This window comes from Poecilia formosa, unplaced genomic scaffold (genome assembly GCF_000485575.1).
Source record: "Poecilia formosa unplaced genomic scaffold, Poecilia_formosa-5.1.2 Scaffold55, whole genome shotgun sequence".
NCBI lineage: Eukaryota > Metazoa > Chordata > Actinopteri > Cyprinodontiformes > Poeciliidae > Poecilia > Poecilia formosa.
This window is the reverse complement of record NW_006799994.1, coordinates 1426624-1443926: the sequence shown is the minus strand read 5'-3', so window position 1 is coordinate 1443926 and position 17303 is coordinate 1426624. Positions and strand designations below refer to the sequence as shown.

General features: G+C 39.9%; 1 protein-coding gene across 2 annotated transcripts in view; it reads right to left on the bottom strand.

Annotated features, from left to right (window-relative positions):
• hipk2 (homeodomain interacting protein kinase 2) overlaps positions 1-17303 on the bottom strand; it is a 95949-nt gene that overhangs the window by 62383 nt on the left and 16263 nt on the right. For both annotated transcript variants that reach the window (XM_007553211.2, XM_007553213.2), the window contains exon 2: positions 10312-11440. In XM_007553211.2, the coding sequence (XP_007553273.1) occupies positions 10312-11440 (1129 nt within the window). The remainder of the gene's footprint in view (positions 1-10311; positions 11441-17303) is intronic.

Genomic DNA, 17303 nt, shown 5'->3' with positions numbered 1-17303 from the left:
CACACACACACACACACACACACACACACACACACACACGCACACGCACACACAGAGCCATGGTTTTGCAAATTGCACCTCCCTCAGCAGATCACACTCTCTCAGTTTCTCCCCATGCTCTCTGTCTGACTGTTGTCAACGGTCTCAGTTTGTGACTGTCCACATAACGCCACTCTCCCTGTAATTAAACTGCTCTAAATTTAATTTCCTGACCTGCAATAAATTAAGAAAATCAAGGTCCCAAAATGAATCTTTTTGCACCAGGTCTTTATAGGCCTGGCGGCATATTTTCCATCTTGGTGTTAGCTTTTAAATATTCATGTGAGTTGGATGGAGGAGGTGATGAGGGGGTTGGAGGGAAGGTGAGGCGGCGCGCGTTTCGATGGGGGCTGCCCCCTCTCTGGAGCTCCCTGTGGAGGGACGGCGGGGCATGCAGGAATGATGGAGGTAGGCGATCAGCAGGCAGCCTCATGATTTATTTAGACCCAGGTGCACCTGTGCCAGTCAGCCATCACCCTGCAAACCAGTTGATGCCTGAATCCTACATAAATAAGCTAAACATGTTGTTCAATGGATAAAATTAATATACAGTCCAATGTAAAACTATTCACACCCTTTAAACTTTCTTTGTCACATTCCAAACATAAACTCAAAGTTTAAAGGTGACCTATTATGCATCCTTTAACAGGTTAGGATAGATCTATGGGCAACACAAAATATGTTCATTACATTTTTTAACAAAGTAATTCAGAGATAATGAGATTTCAGTCTGCTCAGTTCTGCCTGTTTAGAACTGTTTTATGGTGTCTTGTCACTTGGACATTAAAATTCACACATGAAAATGACTGTAATGATTATACAACTGTACATCTTTGAAAAGCAGAAGTGGAGCCTCCTGCACAACCAACAAAAATGTAGACACTAAAAAACATAAACTTTTGTTTGGGCTGTTTTTGAAGCAGTAGAAACTCAAATGAAAGTATAAAAACGTGCAAACTGTTCATTTTGAATAATAGTTCCAATTTAACATAGGTAGACCAAAGCCAGTCAGAATAAGCAATGAATCAATTAATCGCATGATAAAATGATAACGATATTGATAGTTTCCATTCTGATTATCAATATTTTTTGAAGGGAAATTAATTGGTTAGAATTAGAGAGCCAAAGCTCATGTGAAGGAATCCGTTTACAGATCTGGTTTTTATGGAACATTGGTAAGAAGAAGATCAGTTTAAAGTTTGCTAATAATGTAGAGATGAAAGAAGGTGCTTTGGTCAGGTGAGGTTTTCAGACGGGACAGGAAGTCTGGTCAGACTTGATTAGTTTGGAGTTGTTTTTAAGTTGTTGCTTTTTTGTGAAAAATGTTGAAAATTAAGAATAATTTTCCTGCGCTGCTCTCCTACAGTTCAAGAGTTTTGAATACTTCAGCTACAAATCACATGTCCTACTAATGATTTTCTGACTTAAACTGAAACAGGAGCTGCATTTCAATGACCTACCAAGCAGCATTATGTAGGAACTCCAGGCAGATAAGTCACTACTGTCTTCTGCCATCATTTCCTAAACACACCACCAAAAGCTTAGGTGAGAAAAAAAATCCAGTTTCAACTAAGCCGATCAATAGAGAGCGAAGAGATAGCAGCCTTAGTGAGTCTGAGTGGGCAGCGTGCTGCGTTTTATCGAGGCGGCTTCATTTCCCCCAGCCTCATATCCTGCCTAATGTATGGAAATTGAACTGTGACAGAGAACAAAGACCAGCATCCAGAATAAAACAGTGCGTTGAACCTCTTGTCTGAGCGCTAGCAGCGCGCACACCTGTGCAGCCTGTCAGAGTGCAGCGATGGGTCTATCTGTCTCCTGCATGGCAAAGTTCACATCCATCTTAAATAATTCAATCATTTTCATTCAGAATAAATGTGCGCAGCAGAGTTATATATGTCCTGATGCATATGCTTGACTAGCGGCAGTTAATTAGCTTTGCTGCTACATGCCTGCTGCTTGCTGACTGCTCAGTGGAGACACATGGAAGAGCTGCCCAGAGGCAAATCATAAATGAGAAGCAGGTTATTAGGATTCTGTCATGCATACTAAGGTATTATAACTGCCATAAAGAGTGTAACAGTGAATACACAGAGCGATAATTATCATTTCAGGGGTCTGCCTCTTATTTGCTGCGTCCTGATAGCGATCTATGGCCTTAGCATCTACTGTAAGCAGCAGCCAGACAGCCCCGGACCTCAGCGGTCACAAGCTGCAAATTTATAAATAAGTAATTATTAAACAAGGTGAAAGTCAGCAGAAAAACTAACAGCGTTCCTGTCAGGCTGAAACTAATGAAAGCTCATCTGGGTTAGGAATTATCTGCCACTGCTTGGGGATGAAAGTGTCTCGTTCCAGGTAGAGGTAAGGAATGCAAAACAAAAACCCATCTGCACATCCACACCTCCAGCCCTCTCTCTGCTCTCATTCCCCACTTTTCTTTCTTCCCCACTGTTCAATCATGAGAATCTTCTAATAAACAACACCTGCGCTATTAGCAGCGCCACTGCAGATAAGCCAACCTGTCTCTCAGTCCTTCTCGAAAAATCATTGCTCCTCTTTAGCAACCTGATCCCGCTGTTCTCCTACCTTTCTCCCCCTCCTTGGCACACACACACACGCACACACACACCTACACACTTTAATGCACGCTTCATAGAACAGTAACTAATAGCAACCTGATTCGCTGAAACACCCCTTGATGTTTGACGGAGTCCGGGTAAATGTGCTGGAACGCCTGTCCTGTCTGTCTGGTTGGGTGATGCTAACAACAGATAGCGAGATATCCAGACAGGTGGAGCAGAGACTCATTTTACACTCACGCAGCCCAAACAGACCCCATCCAGCTGGACACGCATCTACATGCAGGATATTTAGTCTCCTGCTTTTATCACCATCATAAAAGTCATAAAGTCCAGAGTTTATGGACTTTTGTGGCTTTTCTTTGCCTCAGATGTCACCTTTTACTGATTATGAGAATAACTTGACCACTCGCGATTATTTGTGACTCCAGGGATCTCATCCCTCTCTCTCAGAAGCTGCTGACTCATTTTCATCACAACGACTTCTAAAGGAAAAATATTTGAAACCATAAAACTATCTAAATAAATTACGATTCATACGCAATTAAGTTCATGATGTGTATAAAACAGGGTTCCTAAAAAGACTCTAGTCTTGACACTTTTCTTCGAGTTCTTGGGTATTTTTTAGCACATACAGAATGATTATTAAAGCTACAGCACAGACTTGCGTCAGAACTTTAGACAGAATTTCTTTTAAATTATGTCCCCATTTATCTTATGAGCTTGATTTCTAGTTAGAATAAAACAGGAAACGTTATCAATGCTTTAGGATAAAGTAAGTTGTTGCAGGCAAGTTTGAAATAAAAACTGAAAATAAGAGCTTTTTTTTTACTAAGTTATGTTTATGAACGCTAACCCAAACTGTTACAGTGCTGCTTATTTTATAGTTCTTTTTCAGCTGCTAGGTAGCTAGCAAACTGCTGAAAAAATAGTGTCATCCATCCATCCATCCATCCATCCATCCATCCATCCATCCATCCATCCATCCATCCATCCATCCATCCATCCATCCATCNATCCATCCATCCATCCATCCATCCATCCATCCATCCATCCATCCATCCATCCATCCATCCATCCATCCATCCATCATGTTTAAAATCCCCTATCTAGCCAGCTAGCTAGCTGTAGGGGATTTCAATTGTTTAAAAATTTCCAGGTCTCTACCAAAACACAGAAAATGTATTATTTAATCTTTCAGCAGGACAATGAACCAGAAACTTTTCCAGGTTTACCAGTCACAAAATGAACGGTCCTATCTCGGTTCCCAGACCGAAATCCTGTTGAAAACTTGTTGGCTGAGCTGAAGAGGAGAGTATCAGATAAGAACCAGGACGCTGAAAGATCTAGAAATACTGCATAGAGGAACAGTCAAAGTCAAAATACATTTTTTTTTTACACAACAGCAATAAATCTTCAGCAAATACAGTGTATTATGTGTTTTTTTTTCCTTCAATACTCTCATCTCTCTACACAATGCATGTCCGTGTCAGTGCCAGCTGCCGCCACAAGGCCTGCTCTCAGCTGGACGACATCAGGAAACCTCACATAAACTTAAACAACATCTTGCTGCATTCCACAAATCTCATGGCCTTAGCCAGAGGAGATAAATAGGACAAAAATGTCCATCTGGGACAGGACAATAATTTCTTTATCTGGCACATGATAGCCTGAGCTGGAAGCTTACCTGTTACATAATTAGCCACAAGGAAGGAATAAGAGGAGCATCAGGAGGAGATAGAAGGGAGATTAAGGTTAGGTCAAACACTGATGTAATCAGGACATAAACAGAACAGAACATGTGGATGTTTTATGAAAACTGTGTTGAAAAGCAGAGGAATCAAGAGTCCAACAGGCAGAAACTGACGACCCTGAACACAGCTGAACCCTAAACTGCTGTTTACCTTCAGCGCTGCTTTTTTTTTTATTTGCATGAGTCAACCTTGTGAAAAAATCCATAAGTCATTTGCAAGGCTGTTACAGGACGTATAATGTCAACAGCAAACAATATCTGGGACATCCAAAAAGCAAACAGCTACCGCCATTAATCTCCCCGGTCGGTTCACCTCATTAAACAAAAAAACAGTCATTGTTCATAACAAGATAAACAAAAAGTCATTCAACAGGAATCAATACAGAGCGGGGATGTGACTGTGGTGAAGATAGAGGATAATAAGCACACCTGGGTGGAATCTCCACCCTGTTGGTGAACATTGCTGCTATCTTCTCATCTGTGATCACTAAAGATGGAGGGATGTTATCCTTTAAGCTTCTGATCTCGCTGTGAACTCTGCCCACTAACACACCCATGGTACTCATCCACCACCAGTGCATTTCTCTGGAAGAAATCGTTCATTATGGAGCGCTGAGACCCGACAACACCCATCCTCGCCCTCCACTGGAGCATCAAACCCAGGGTCGCCAGGTCCCCCCGGTCGGGGTTCTGGTGGCTGATGGGTAAGTCTTTCTTTCCTGCCTCCTGTTGCCAAGAGGAAATGAAGGGATGATCTTTCCGGCCTCTTCCACTCGTCACTCCCACGGAAAACAAACAGGACTGTTTTATAACCTGCTTGTTGACTTGAAGCAACGACAGGCGACACCTGAAACAAGGACAGCAACTAACGATTATGTTCCTAATCGGTTGTTCTATAGATAAATCTGATTAATCAGATTTTTCATTTGACCACTTAAGCATTTTTATACCATATTAGAAATACAGTAAAAGATAAATATGAATAAGTAGTTCAATTATTTTGGAAATAAAATACATATTTTATTGTTATATTAACAATATATTTATTATATATTCTATTATCGAATCTGAACTGAGAAAAGATAAAACAAATTTACAGGCAAAGGCGATTTTATCTCCTTTGCCTCAACTGCAAAATGTAATGTTTCTGTTTAATTACGGCAATAAAGAGGTTTTTTCAGCAGATGGCCTTTTTTGTGTCCGTATATTCAAATAATCGATTACTAACTTAGTTGACAATTATTTCAATAATCAATTAATCATGATTAATGCAATTAATCATTTCAATCCTGACCTCAATGTGCTTCTGTTTCATCTTGCAATTTTAAATAGTTTCGACTTCAAAACTATTAAAATGTTTCCCACTATGGTTTAAAGAGGAAGGAACGGGACTTGATTCTGTTGCTGCTCACTGACTGTCAGCTGCCTGAAACAGGACGCCGCACTGTCCTGTTGCCAACTACAAATAAATAAAATAATGTGACAAACACACAGCAGAGGTCATGACTGCCACGGCGCCAACTGCTGTGCAGAGCAAAACAACTGACATTTTTCTTCACGACAAACCGGTTTGTTTGTTCAGTGCTTTTAAAAATCACAGAGGATCACGGTTTGCAAACCAAACCGGCACCACCTGGTTTCAGTTTCGGATCATGTTGTTGTAAAACTGCAGTTTGGAAGTGAAACAACCGACTCCAGGTTGATTACGCACAAACTGAACAGCTAAGCCTCTTATTTTTGTGCTCGTCTATTGAGAGAAGAACATCAGGAGGATTCTGCACTAAGTACAACTAAACTACAACTAAATTTAGCAGATATTTACTTCTGGAGGTTTGCTTAAGTCTATGCATGAAAAGCTGGATAATAAATTTGAAAACACCTGCTATTGATTAACTGTTTTAATCAATAGCAGCAGAAGGAATAATTGGTGCCTTTCTGTTCAGATAATCGCACATATAATGGCATAAAAAGCTTAAAACAAACTGGTATGTTTACATTAAGGTTATACCATGAGAATATCATACCAGTTTTGTTAAAAATAAATATTAACATCATTGAATTTGAGGGTTAATTTGTTCTAGTAACATCCATTCATTTCATCCTGTATAAAAATCCTTCCTTGTGTAAGCGTCTGTTAGTTTATTAGGCTCGGATTAGATCATTGATTTAACTCCTTTGGGTTGTTCTTTGAACTTCTAAATCTATTTCAGCTAAATTAAATAATAGCTTATGTAAACACTCAGTTCATTTAAGTTCGTTTGGATTAGTTAATTGATTAAACTGCTTGTGGGAATTGTTTCAATCTGTGAGTCTATGTTATCTTTGTGAAAATTGTCTGTCATTAAAATCAAAGGCAACGACTGACTGAACTAAAGGAGGATTGCTTTGAGTTTTTAAAATGTCAGTTCTTAATGTGCAGAGTATATTTGCTCAAATGACTCTTAATTATAAGAGAAAATATTGCATGTAAAAAAAATCCATGAAGTCATGATTCCCAAACTGGTTGCATTTAGTGGTATGAATTATTTTTTTCAAGATAAATTCCAACAAATTGACTCATCAAAAACAAAAACTAACTGAAGCCAACAACAGCAAATCCAGAGAACTACTTTATATGCAAGGCAATCATTCCTATTTCAAAGATTTACATTTTTTACTTTCTGGGTAAGAATGGAGTCATAACTAAATTACATCCTCCAAAAAATAATGAGGTGGAATTATTAAGGAGGGTTTTTCTTTCTTTTATTGCTTTCAAAAGAAACCAACTACAGTTCCAAAGCAAATAAGTACAAGTTCTTCATTTATTACTGGTCCAAAAGTCTTTGTATCAGCAGGACATTTTTTATAGGAGCAGACAGAAGTCGCATGCGAGGTACCTCAGGGTTCAACCCTGGGACTCCTTTCATTTAATATCCACTGCTAACTCAGTTCAAGTAATAAGATTAGTTACCAGTAAGATGTCACCAGGTAACCCTGAACCATCAAAGCAGAAGATGCTTTCAGCAAGTCAGTATGTGGAGGTGCCATAACTTTCTCCAGCTGAAGAGGAACGATCAAGAATCAGCAGCACAAGCTTCAGTTTATACAGCTGGAAACTAGTGATCAGGCCTGGACATTCAGAGTCACATAAAGACAATTACAAAGTCAGCCTTCTATCAAATGAAGAAAATTTCCAGAATTAAAGGACTAATGTCCCAACAAGATCTAGAGAAACTCATCTATGATTTAAATAGAAAGAAAGAAATCATGTATGCTTTACATTTTTGTGCTGGTTTTACACATATCTCTACTAAATGTTACCATAGTGTGAGAACTGCAGGTTTATGGAGGTGATAATTGTCAGAAACATGTTAAGAACCACCTGCATGGAGGACAGCTTTAGCTTCAGAAAGAGGAGAAGGGAGGGAAAGGATAAATAATGGAGGTGAAAAAGCAAACATTATAATCCACCAACACCTGACAGACCTCCAGAGCAAATATACACACATCATTTTTTCAGTTCGAAGCAGAATTTCAGTTTAACTAATTACAGCTTGACTACAACCTTTGACCTCAGATGTAGCCATGTTACATTTTTTAAGATTTTTTTTTTTGTTCAACAATAAACTAAGCAAGAAATATTTTATTTAAACAAAGAAAATTTTTAGTGGAAAAAGAAGATGAAAATCACTGTAGATCCAAAACTTCCTTATTGGAAGAAAGGAAACCACTTTACGCATATATTTCAGGCTCAACTGAAGAAAACTGAAAAAAGTTAGTCTATTATGAGTAATAGAAGCAGGATTTATTTGGAAAAGCTTTAAACCTCATTCAGAGGCCACACAAAATCAGTCTAATGGCCCGGAAATGGCCCCCAAGCCACACTTTGGACAACCCTGCTTTTGAGGACATCAAAGTGACTCATGAACATCCGAAACAACCAAACGATTCTTCACAGAAACTCTTCCAGCAGAAAGAAGCACAAAGCCGAGCTGAAGAGCAACACCTGGCAGTTGTGTGTGTGCGTGTGTGTGCGTGTGTGTGCGCGCGTGTGTGTGTGTGTGTCATGCAACAGCTCACACACACCTGCTCTTCCATCAAAGCCAGAACCACACCTGAGCCCCAAACTATCTACTATCTTAACTCTGGCTTTGCTCAAACCGAAACAAAGTTTTTCTGTAGGTAGAAACATGAATTGGGAGAGGGATGCCGGGTCTTCCCAGAGCGTCATCTGGTCCTGGTGCCGGCCCCGCTGGTGTGGATTACAAACACATATAACGGGAGAACTCAGCCTGACCCCTGGACTCTATCCCTGGGGAAACGGGAGCTCCTCTGTGGTGGGGGCCGGCTATCTAAAGGCAGGAGGGCAAATATATGCGTATTAGCGCTCTTCTTCTTCTTCTATGAAGGAGTTTGTCTGGGATCCTTTCAGTTCTCCTCTACTGCAAACAGGAAGCCCATTTTTAACACAAACTTCTCTCTGGAACCAAACAAAGTCACTGCTTCATAAATTCTCTGTGGTCTGCTGCGTCTTTACGAGAGGCTGAGCGAGACGTGAGAAAGCTGAGCAGGACCTCCATAATCATCAAAGTAGCACCAAAACATGCTTGTTTTATCTCATTAAACACAATAAGCAGCTGGCCACTTTACAAGCCTTTGAGTTTTACTGGCCTGCTCAGGATTAAATAAGGGTTTAACAAACGCAGTAAATATGAGGAAAACACAAAGCTGGAATGCAGAGACGATTTAAGCAGCAGCAGCAATTCTAGATGGTTATTAATCAGCCCAACAACGAAAACATTCCCATTAAACAAAAAACAATATACACGCAACCATGAGGAAGAAATGAACTAACATTTGTTCTTTTCTGCATCTTCTCCAGATAGATTTAGAACTTCATTGTTTTTACTCCATGCAAAAGTGTTCGCACCCCCTGGACCTTTTCAACAACTTGGATTTTTAGTTAGAAACAAAGCAATGCTTATTTTGAAAAAAGAGAAAAAATATCTGAAAAGTGTGGCATACCATATATTAATATTCACCTTTATCTGAAGGTACATGCCACCTGTTTTGCACAACTGGTGATTTCTCAGGATTTTTCTTTGACTAGGCCGTTGTAACCATCCTGCTAGAAGGTGAAACTCCACCCAATTTCAGGACTTACACACTTTGCAGAATTATACTCTAATCTGAGTAGAGCATCTTCTTGAGTACAGACATGGATTATAATGGTTCTCAATAATTCATCAATGTTCAGACAACTCAGATTGTTAAAGTGCTTGACCGAAGAGGCCTTCACAGATCAGCTGGATTTACGCTGGTAATCAGTCATGGGCCAATGCGCTAACAGCGTAGCTAATTTCTCGCTTAGCGCTTCAGCATTTTTGCTAACTTTGAAAGCTTTTTGAACACTTAACATTCCTCTAAGTAAATTTTTATCAATACATTTTAAAGCACTCATCTGCTTGGCTGTTTTGTAAACATTCAGTTGATTAAATTGGAAATCTGTGTTGAAGGTTTGATTATAGATTGTTAAGAACCAATTCATCAAGTAGTTAGGCATTTATATTCATGCTCTTATTTTGAAGTTTGTTTAACCCGTGCCAAAATGGCTATAGCTAGTGCCTTAGCGTTAGTTTCCACTAAGTAACAGCATATTATTTAGTGGAAGCTATATTCTATACCAACGTATTATTAATATGTTGGTATACTGCTTTAGTTAGCATAGCTAACTTTTTAGCTGAGCATTAATAACACAGATTTTATGAATTCTGACTGAAATCAGATCCACTGAGCATCAGAGCAAAGCAAATAGTTTGTCTGAATACTTTGTGTTGCTCCATAATGTAAAAGCCCAATAAAATACAAATACTTGTGTGACAAAGGCTGAGAAAGCTGAAGTACCATGCATACCTCTGGGAGGCAGCGTATCTCAGAGCAGGTCTCTGAGGCTCTTACCTGTAGTATCTGCTCTGCAGGTAGGTGGAGCACACCGCTTTGGACACGTGGCTGGCTGAACCAAAGTCAATGACTTTGACCCTGTAGGGCTGACGCGAAGGATCCACCAGCATGATGTTCTCCGGCTTCAGGTCGGCATGGATCAGCCCCAGGCTCTTCAGCTTCATCAGCGCCGTGGCGACCTGCTGGAGCACCGGTCTGATGTACTTGAGCGGCAGCGGGCTGAACTTGTTCTGCTTGAGGAAGTCATACAGGTTCTGCTCCAACATCTCAAACACCAGGCACGTATGGTTCTTGTGCTGGAAGCACTCGTAGGCTCTCACAAAGTTGTAGTCGTCTGCGCTCTCTGTGCTAAGGCGCGCCAGGATGCTGACCTCGATCTGACCCTGCCGCGCGTACGATGGGTGGTTTTTTAGGATCTTGATGGCCACTATCTCATTGGTTCCCCTCTTCCAACACTTCACCACCTGGCCGAAGGTTCCCCTCCCCAAGAACTCCAAGACTTCGTAGGTGTTGGTCATGGAGCAGAGCACCTCGTGCTGCACCAGCTGGTAGTCGCCCTCGTTGTTGGAGCCGCTGTTCTTGGACGTCGCCGTGGAGGTGGCGGTGGCCGCCGTGGCCGCCGTGGCTCCGCTGGTTCCGCCGTTCTGGATCATGGGTGGGCCGTGCTCCTCAATGATTTGCACGCTGCTGTTGTTTTCGAGCTCTTCACTCTTGCGCTTAAGCCCGCATCGCTGGTAGGTGTCCAGGAGGCTCACCGTACTGCGCCGCGTCAGGTTGTGGACTCCGCCGCCGCCTCCGCTGCCGCTACCGCCGCCGCTGTCTCCACTGCTGCTGCCCAGCAGAGAGCCGACGGCCCCCGAGGTGCTGCTGGCCGAGGCGACCACGATGTGGCCGGCGCTGGCCGGGAAGATCAGGGTCTGCTCGTATGGCAGGGAGGAGCCGCTGAGGCCTAGAGGAGCGCCGCCAGTGGCCGACACGTTCTTGCTGCTGTTGTAGACTTTGCTATGCGTGCCGTACCCTGTCATATCCCAGTTACAGCTCTGCTCCACCTTCAGTTTCTTTACGCTAAAGAAGGCACTTGACTGGAGAGTGTGAGGGGAGAACACTTGCACTTGCGAGGCCATACCTGCAAAAAGAGGGGAAAGAAAATGAAAGTGTAGAAGTTAGGAATCTGAAACAGGAGCAGCAGCTAAGAGCTTTAAATAAAAACAGCTTGAGGTCGGAGCAGGTCACTGGAACACAGAAATATTCATTTATTTCAAACAAATCAATAAAACAACAAAATCAAAGAGAATAAATCTTCTAACTCCCACCCCACTATTGTTTTTCAATATACTCTTAGGTCAAAATACTTGCACCAAATTCTTACATTGGAAAGCATAATTTTATATGATATATATTTTCTGCATAGAAGAAGAATTCAGCTTCTATGCACCATAAATCTGGAACAAACTTCCAGAAAACTGAAAAACTGAGTGGCTTTGAATTAAGAACCCACCGTTGCTTTTGATTAATAATCTATGAAACACTGACCAACACATATATCATATGTGTTGATGATTTTGATGATGGCACTCGACAAAATGTAATGTTTGTCTCTGGTTTCTCAGTTTTGTTGATTTTTTTCTAGTGTTTTTATGATGTTAAGCATTTTAAGATGCCTTGTTGCTGAAATGTGCTACACAAATAAACTTGATATATAAATATTTATGTATTTAACTGAATCTTCCAAAGCATCAAAGTCATATAAAAATACTTGACACTCGAAGTATTTAAACCCCTTTAAAATGTTAATTTATCAACACAAAGAGCAGATAAATTACTTTTACCAAATTATTAGCAAACAATCTGAAAAGTGTGGCAAGCATTTCTGTTCAACCTTGCTACACTTTTCAGATTTTTGTACAAAAACAAAAAACAAACCTTGCATTATTTCCCTTATGCTTCACCATTTTTTCAACAACATGTTCACAAGAAGCTCTTACTAAGATTCATATAATACTGGCATTTGTAAGTGAAAAAACACAATATTAAGTCAGGAAGTTCTTCAGATTGCTCAGCTGCTTTAAGAAGTAAGCAGATTTAGATTACATATTGCTCATGCAAACCACCGGGTCATGCAGAGGAAATGCCTTTTCCCCCTTGTTCCCATCTACAGACGTGTGAAAACTACAAGAGCAGCTTTTTATTGGACATTCCACTGAAGCTCAGCAACACAAAATAAAACCAGAAAAAACAGGTTTGACAAATGCAGCTTTGAAGGAATCGTGTTTTCCTGATCCTCCCCAAACCTGCAGAGGCAATTATTGGTACACAATTACTCACTTAAGAGGAGGTGGAGAAAGAAACTATAAAAACAAGAAGAAGGGCCACTGAACTCCTGCACAAGCAAGAGATCCTGAAAACAGCAAAACAAAAGCAGAAGCGAGCAGCGAGGCTGAACTCCTGGGAACTAGTTGCCTCAGAATAAGCAAAAGCTTCTCCAAGCAAACTGCTGCCCAAAATAGTCCCTTCCTTTATCTCACTCTGTTTTCTGCAAACAGACTCCTTTGTAACACAGAAATTATTATTACAACACAAAAACGATTATCCAAGGATTCAACATGGAGACCTGAAATGAAGAGTTTCTCCCCTGTTCCCACAATACTCAAGTAAATAGCCTTCAAACTCTGTTTTCTGGAGGTGAAATTAGCTGCTGGGAACCTTTTTTGTTTTCAAAAATAATTAAACAGCCATAGTTCTTCCAAAATAGGACAACAGTTGTATGAGTTGGGCTCCATTGTGCCGCCAGAGGAGGTCATTTTCAGCCTTTCACTGTTGATGATGATTAATTGAGCAGGAAGCTGCTGCCCTCCTCTACACTTTGATTCAATTGTTTTATTTTGCCACTGCTGACCTCTCTTCTTCCTGCATTTTGAATTTTTTATTTATAGTTTGGCCCACACTGCAAAAAACATTTACACCAAGTATTTTTCTAGTGCAAAACTAACTTACAGGTAACTTTCCAGCAACTTATAGGAGTTTTGTTTAAAGTCAATAATTCTTTAATATTGATGAAAAGGTTCTAGTTCCACTTACAACATGTGAAAAAAGTATTGTTATAAGTAAAAAAAATAAAAATCTGCTCGTGGAACTAGTACTTTTTAAAATCAATATTAAAACATTAACTTAAAACAAGCTCCTGTATCTTGCTGAAAAGTTACTTGAAAGTTCATATTTCTCATAGATTTTAGAAAAGAAAATGTTTAGACAGCAAAAGTTGGATGCCTCATATTGAATATATTAGAAATAAAATAGGAATATTGCAGAAAATAAAATATTTAATAAATATTTTCTTGGTAAATAACCAAGAAGCCTTTTCTTGGTTATCTTCTTGTCATCTTGCTCATAAATATGAGGAAATGCAAATAAAACAACATATTATATAACATATTAGATAAACAACATATTAGTTACAAAAAAAAGGTATTAGGCTTATAAATAAAGTGTGATCTCATGAACCAACTGATAAACGTTTTATTCAAAGTAATCATTTAAAATTTAGTGACAAAAATACTAGAAATAATGCATAAAGCTTTGAAATAATCTTTCTGGAATTTAGAAGCTATTAAAGTTAAGACAGAGTAAATATAATTCATGAGTTTTGTTAATATTTGAACATGATAAAGAGAAAAGTAAAGTCTAGATGTGTTTCTGTTATTGGTGTGAAAATGTGGAATGAATTCAATGATGAACTCAAATTATCTGCTTTTTGGTGAGCTTTAAGAGCCCTAAAATATAGATTTATAAATTATATTTTATTTACCAAAATAAAGTGAATCTGAATCAAATTTACTAAGATATTTACACCAGCATATTTGAAAAGAATTTGTATTTTTGCAGTTTGACTCCAGCCGTTAGTGGTTATCAGGACTGAAGGTGCTTTAGAAATGAAGGCGCTTTAAATTAGACCTTCTTCTTCCTGCTTTCTGTCGGTTCTTTCCGTGAAATCGACACGTCTGCGCAGCGCCGTCTGACTCCTCCAGAGAAGCAGTGAAGAACGTCCGCAAGGCTATTAGGGTCAAGGCTCTCTGCTAATCACATAAGCCCTGAAGGCCAGATGTCACTCCTTGGATTACCAATTCCTGCGCCTGGACTTTAACGCTAAAAATAATTTGAATGATGGTTTGCGTCAGAGAACGGTGTGACTGAGCGCGCCGGCAGGATAATCGCAGGCGCAGAGTGACGGACGGCCGGTGTGGAAACTGCCAGGGTGATTATGGATGGCTCTGGTTTTATGAGGCTAGCCAATCTTTGCACACAAATTCCTGCTCAGCTCTGGTCACTCATTGACCCGCGGTCAGAGAGATGCTTGCCTATTCAGGTGCAATGAACTGTGGCCGATATGTGTCATATTAAAAAGAAATAGAAAGCAAGTCAAAGCAAGTAGGTTTACATTAAAATATATGAAAACAGAATAAAGAATAAAATAAAAATACTGTACAGCAGAGGTGTCAAACTCTTTTTCATTTCAGGCCACATCAAGATCAAAAATGTCTTTAAAGAGCAGGTTGTGGCAGAAAGTATTGATAAATACCATCAAGAATTTCTTGAAGTAGCAGTATTGCATATTTTGAAGGCACATAGTTTGATTTTATAGCACAATCAAGTAACTATGTCACCTTCAGGTATAAAAATATGAAATATGACAATAAACAAATTTGACTTTGTAATTTAACACCTTGAAATTGGACCTCTGTCTCTTTAAGAAACCAGTGCTCTTTCTGAAACTCCACCTTCAGGAAATCATCACAACATGGGTCTTTTATTAACCCTTTAGCAACATTTTTACCAGCTGAGAAGAAACTCTCATACTGAGCTGTTCCGAAGAGTGTTTGCTAATTGCTGCTAGCTAGTCTGAAGGAGCTGAGTGGCAGAAGCTCAGAAGCATGCACACTGCAGGACAGCTTTATGGCTATCCTGCAGCCATAAAGCAAAATATTGAAGGAATTGAAAAAAATTACACAAAAAAGACAGAATCCTAAACAACTTATTTAGACAGTTTATTAGCATAAAAAAGTTGATTTCGATGTTAGTTATCAACTGCCAAATTCTCCAGAAACAGAACAAACTCACAGAAAACTGCAAAACAGCCAAAACACTGAGTACATTTATATCCAGACTAAAAGCCCACCGGCTTAGAGTTGCTTTTGAAACATAATATAATGTGTAATGATGACACTTGACAATTATTGTCTACGACTTTGTATTTTTTTGTGTGTTGTTAAGATATAAAGCACTTTGAACTGCCTTGTTGCTGAAATGTGCTATAAAAATAAACTTGACTGAAACTTGATTGATTGAGTTCCATTTTAAAATGTGTAAAAACTAAAAACAACAGTGGAAATGCTTGTAAACACTTACTGGGAACATTTATGGTTATAAAGTTTTACATCTACTCAAAGGAAGGATCTCCTAAAATGCTCCTTTGTGCACATCGTATGCAACAGTCTGTCACCGAAGGAGCTCCACAGAGTTCTTCAGTCTCTGTCCACTTGTTTTTGGTTGAGGTGCCATTGATCAGTCGATTTGAAATTTTCCCCCACAATAAAAGAAAATGCTCATGACTGAACTGGAAACCCAGCTTTGAGAGAAAAGCTGAAGGTTTCCGAATCAGCAGCAGCTTGAAAGCCTGGTGCAGAACACAGATAAGTAATTAAATGAACCAACCGTAAGAGGTCAGATGGGTGGAATGTTATCTCATGACAACATTCACAGGCAACAATGGGACCAATTATAGTTTGTTGGGAATGGAGCTCCGGTTCTCATGAATCCATCTTCACCAAACTTACAGTTCCAACATATTTATGATCTCAAACCCTCCGTGCGATCTGAAATCTATGCTTGAATTTCTGAACTCCAAAGATCCATTGTTGCACTTTTACAATGTTGGAACGCCTTCAGTAGCCAAGGCTTTCCATTTAGCATACCTAAAGGAGCATTGTGAGTCCCACACACTGCAATTAAGCATACCAGAGAGGCAGTTCGCTGCGTTGAGAAGCAGCATGTTGAAATGATAATAGTCAATGTTTTCAGAGAGATTACTTCTCTGTCAGGGGTTGGTTAATCTTCTTTTTGGGGAGGATCAGCGTGGAGTGTAAGGGTGAGGGAGGGGAGGAGAACGGAGACGAAGAGGGAGGTCATGAATGGCCGCTGACGGCTTCTGTTTGCTGTCTTTTATTAAACTCGTCTATATTAAGTTCCTGACAGCGAGAGCAGCACTGAGGACAGCTTCAGACGCCACTAAATATGCAAAGTGAACAGAAATAGTCATAAAAATGAACAAAATAGCCTAAAAGATCAGAGCAATTTACAGTTTAAAAAGCAGAACGATGCATAACTGTTTCACCGGAGGAACTGTTCGATGTTCGGTCGACAACCAGAGATCGAATGTAGGAACATCAGAAATCACCTGGGAGACGCCAGACTCCAGTCTGTTCAGTGTCTCCAGGCTTAGATATATTTAACCAACTTCTTGAGGCTTAATGGCTCCTGACACCAGAGGAAATACTCTGATGACCCCGTCTCTCTTACTGGACGTCGGAGCGTCATCAGGCTTTGGAGGAAAAGGGGGGTTGGTCCAAAACGTTGGGTAATGAAATGACTTCTGACTGTCTAGACAAAGCATTATCTCACCCTTTGCTCCTGTTTTCATGCACGCTTTGCTTTCTGCACCGTAAAGCCTAAAGAGAACCGACCCAGATCTCACCTGATGCACACTGTGAGGATTTTAACACTTGCAGAATATGTATGGGGGAATTTTAGTGCCATAATCCAAGAGCAGAAAGCAGTCTGAAAGCAGGTTTTCATGTCTTTTGCTCTCAAAACTTGTAATACTTTTGCGTACATTTTTATTTTGAAAGCCAGACTTCATGTCTTTCTTCTCAAAACTTCTCCTCGCACTCAGACATAGTCTCTGGATTATGGCAGAAAAATTCCATCATATATAT